The sequence below is a fragment of the Eurypyga helias genome, unplaced genomic scaffold, assembly GCF_000690775.1.
Source record: "Eurypyga helias isolate BGI_N326 unplaced genomic scaffold, ASM69077v1 scaffold11427, whole genome shotgun sequence".
NCBI classification, from domain to species: Eukaryota; Metazoa; Chordata; class Aves; order Eurypygiformes; family Eurypygidae; genus Eurypyga; species Eurypyga helias.
In genome coordinates, this window is record NW_010263745.1 from 98,046 (window position 1) to 99,886 (window position 1,841).

At 43.6% G+C, this 1,841-nt stretch overlaps 1 protein-coding gene across 1 annotated transcript in view; it reads right to left on the bottom strand.

Moving 5' to 3' along the window:
- The window catches only part of GSAP (gamma-secretase activating protein), a gene marked incomplete at its 5' end in the record, with an annotated part of 20,885 nt that extends 19,201 nt beyond the window's left edge, over positions 1-1,684 (bottom strand). Inside the window, one exon of the mRNA XM_010156172.1 lies at positions 1,577-1,684. Coding sequence (XP_010154474.1) covers positions 1,577-1,684 — 108 coding nt within the window. The remainder of the gene's footprint in view (positions 1-1,576) is intronic.
- Positions 1,685-1,841: the final 157 nt, after the last annotated feature.

Genomic DNA, 1,841 nt, shown 5'->3' on the forward strand with positions numbered 1-1,841 from the left:
GATAAAAATACACCTGATACCCAAACAGCAAATTTTTTTGAATACGGACACAGCCCTCCCGAAGACTCTCAACAGTTCGTGGGCTTGAGAACTCCAAAAAGCTGCTCAAAGCAACAATTTGCCACCGTTTCTGTGAAACGCCATAAAATCTTTGCAAAAGAAATACTGCCTGTAGGACCAGATTTGTCACCAGGGCCTGACTTGTGATGCCAACCACACACACCAACTGAAACCCCAGCTCACCTCGAGCTGTGGTGGGTTTGTATCACTGGGGGGGCACAAAGCAGCCAAAGCACTACACCTTGCCCTTGGTATTATCATCTTTGTCCTCACTCAAGAGTCAGAGCAATTTGCAGTCAAAAGTAGCAGGAAATATTTGTCTTTAGTTCAACTCTGACCTTTTCAATCTGTTTAGGTTTCAGACAGAAATAGGAAATGAGTTTCACAATCAGGAAGTATAGCTGCTGAAGGCATTTACCCCCAGGGGCTTGAGGTTCAATCTCAGACAAGTTAAAGGCCTGCTCACTTTGACCCCGGTGAATTACAGGGATTATCCAGCAACAAATTTTCTCAAGATCTGATTTTCCCAGGTGTCCCAGCTCTCAGGGCAGCCTTCCCAAGCAAAACATGAAAAGCCCGACTCCCCGACAGCATGTGAATCTGTAGCACCACAGCTGTGCTGCACTGTTGCAGAGTGAGTGTGCAGTGTGTAACTGCGCTGATTTTACAAGATTTTGCGAATGCTGAAACTTTATGAGCTAACTGTAAGCACCAGGGAGGAAACAGATTTTTTCAAGGGCTATGTGAAACAGTATTGTCACGTATCCAGATACTCCCATGGTAGGTACTGGTACTGTTGGGTTCGAGCTCTGACTCTTCACATTAGCCCTCCACAACGAGCTGCTTATTAAAAGCCTCTTTCAGATTTTGTAGGGGAACATTTAGGAAAATTTCAAGTATTTCTCTGAATTGGAGCTGAGGGAGAGGAATGAAGATGGGAAGAATCATTCACGTTCTTTTCAATGGAAAAGTACAGCTTCCTACCCAAACAGCATGTGCTCTCCCCATCCAGCTCACCGCCTTTTCCAGGCTGTGCAGGAATTTATGTAGCCCAAGGCCTGGCATCAGTGCCATCACAAGATGCTCTGGACAAAACAAAGCAAGAGGGTTGTGAACCACTGGTACCAACGGCAGCACAATGAAATATCCCAATACCCCGCGGGTACAGGTAGAGGTATGTAGAATCCCTGCACGCCTGCGTGCCAAGTTTACTTCCAGCTAATGAAGTCACAAAATGAGGAAGTATCAATCCAATCTAACACAAATTAATTCTTGGAGGACCCTCACTGTCGAGTGGAAGAAGTCAATTCAAGAAAGCAAAAAACATACAACTTGGAGCTAGCAAACATCAGTCTGAAGAGACATTTCAAACAGGCTAATTTTCTGTACACCCTATTTTTGGATAGGGCTGTGGGGACACTGCTTCATTTGTATGTAGCACACCCCTATCCCACACACACACAAAAAAAAAGCTCCTAACTTGCAAATACCAATGCTGTTTTGTACTGGAACTTACCTCTAACACAGGTAGAGAAATAATGTCTGTTGCACATGTTACTCCAGGGATAATCTGTAAATACAGACAAATTATGAGAATATAAATCACAGAGCATACAACATGGGCCTGTTTGGGTATCTAAGTGTATCTCCATTACCCGTTTCCTTTGTGAAACTAGCTAGCTAGCCAAAACTGCACATTCAGTTTTGCCAAAAAGAAATATGAAAGATATCTCTCATTCATCTCATTTAAAAGAAGACAACATTACAGAGTCACAGAGTGG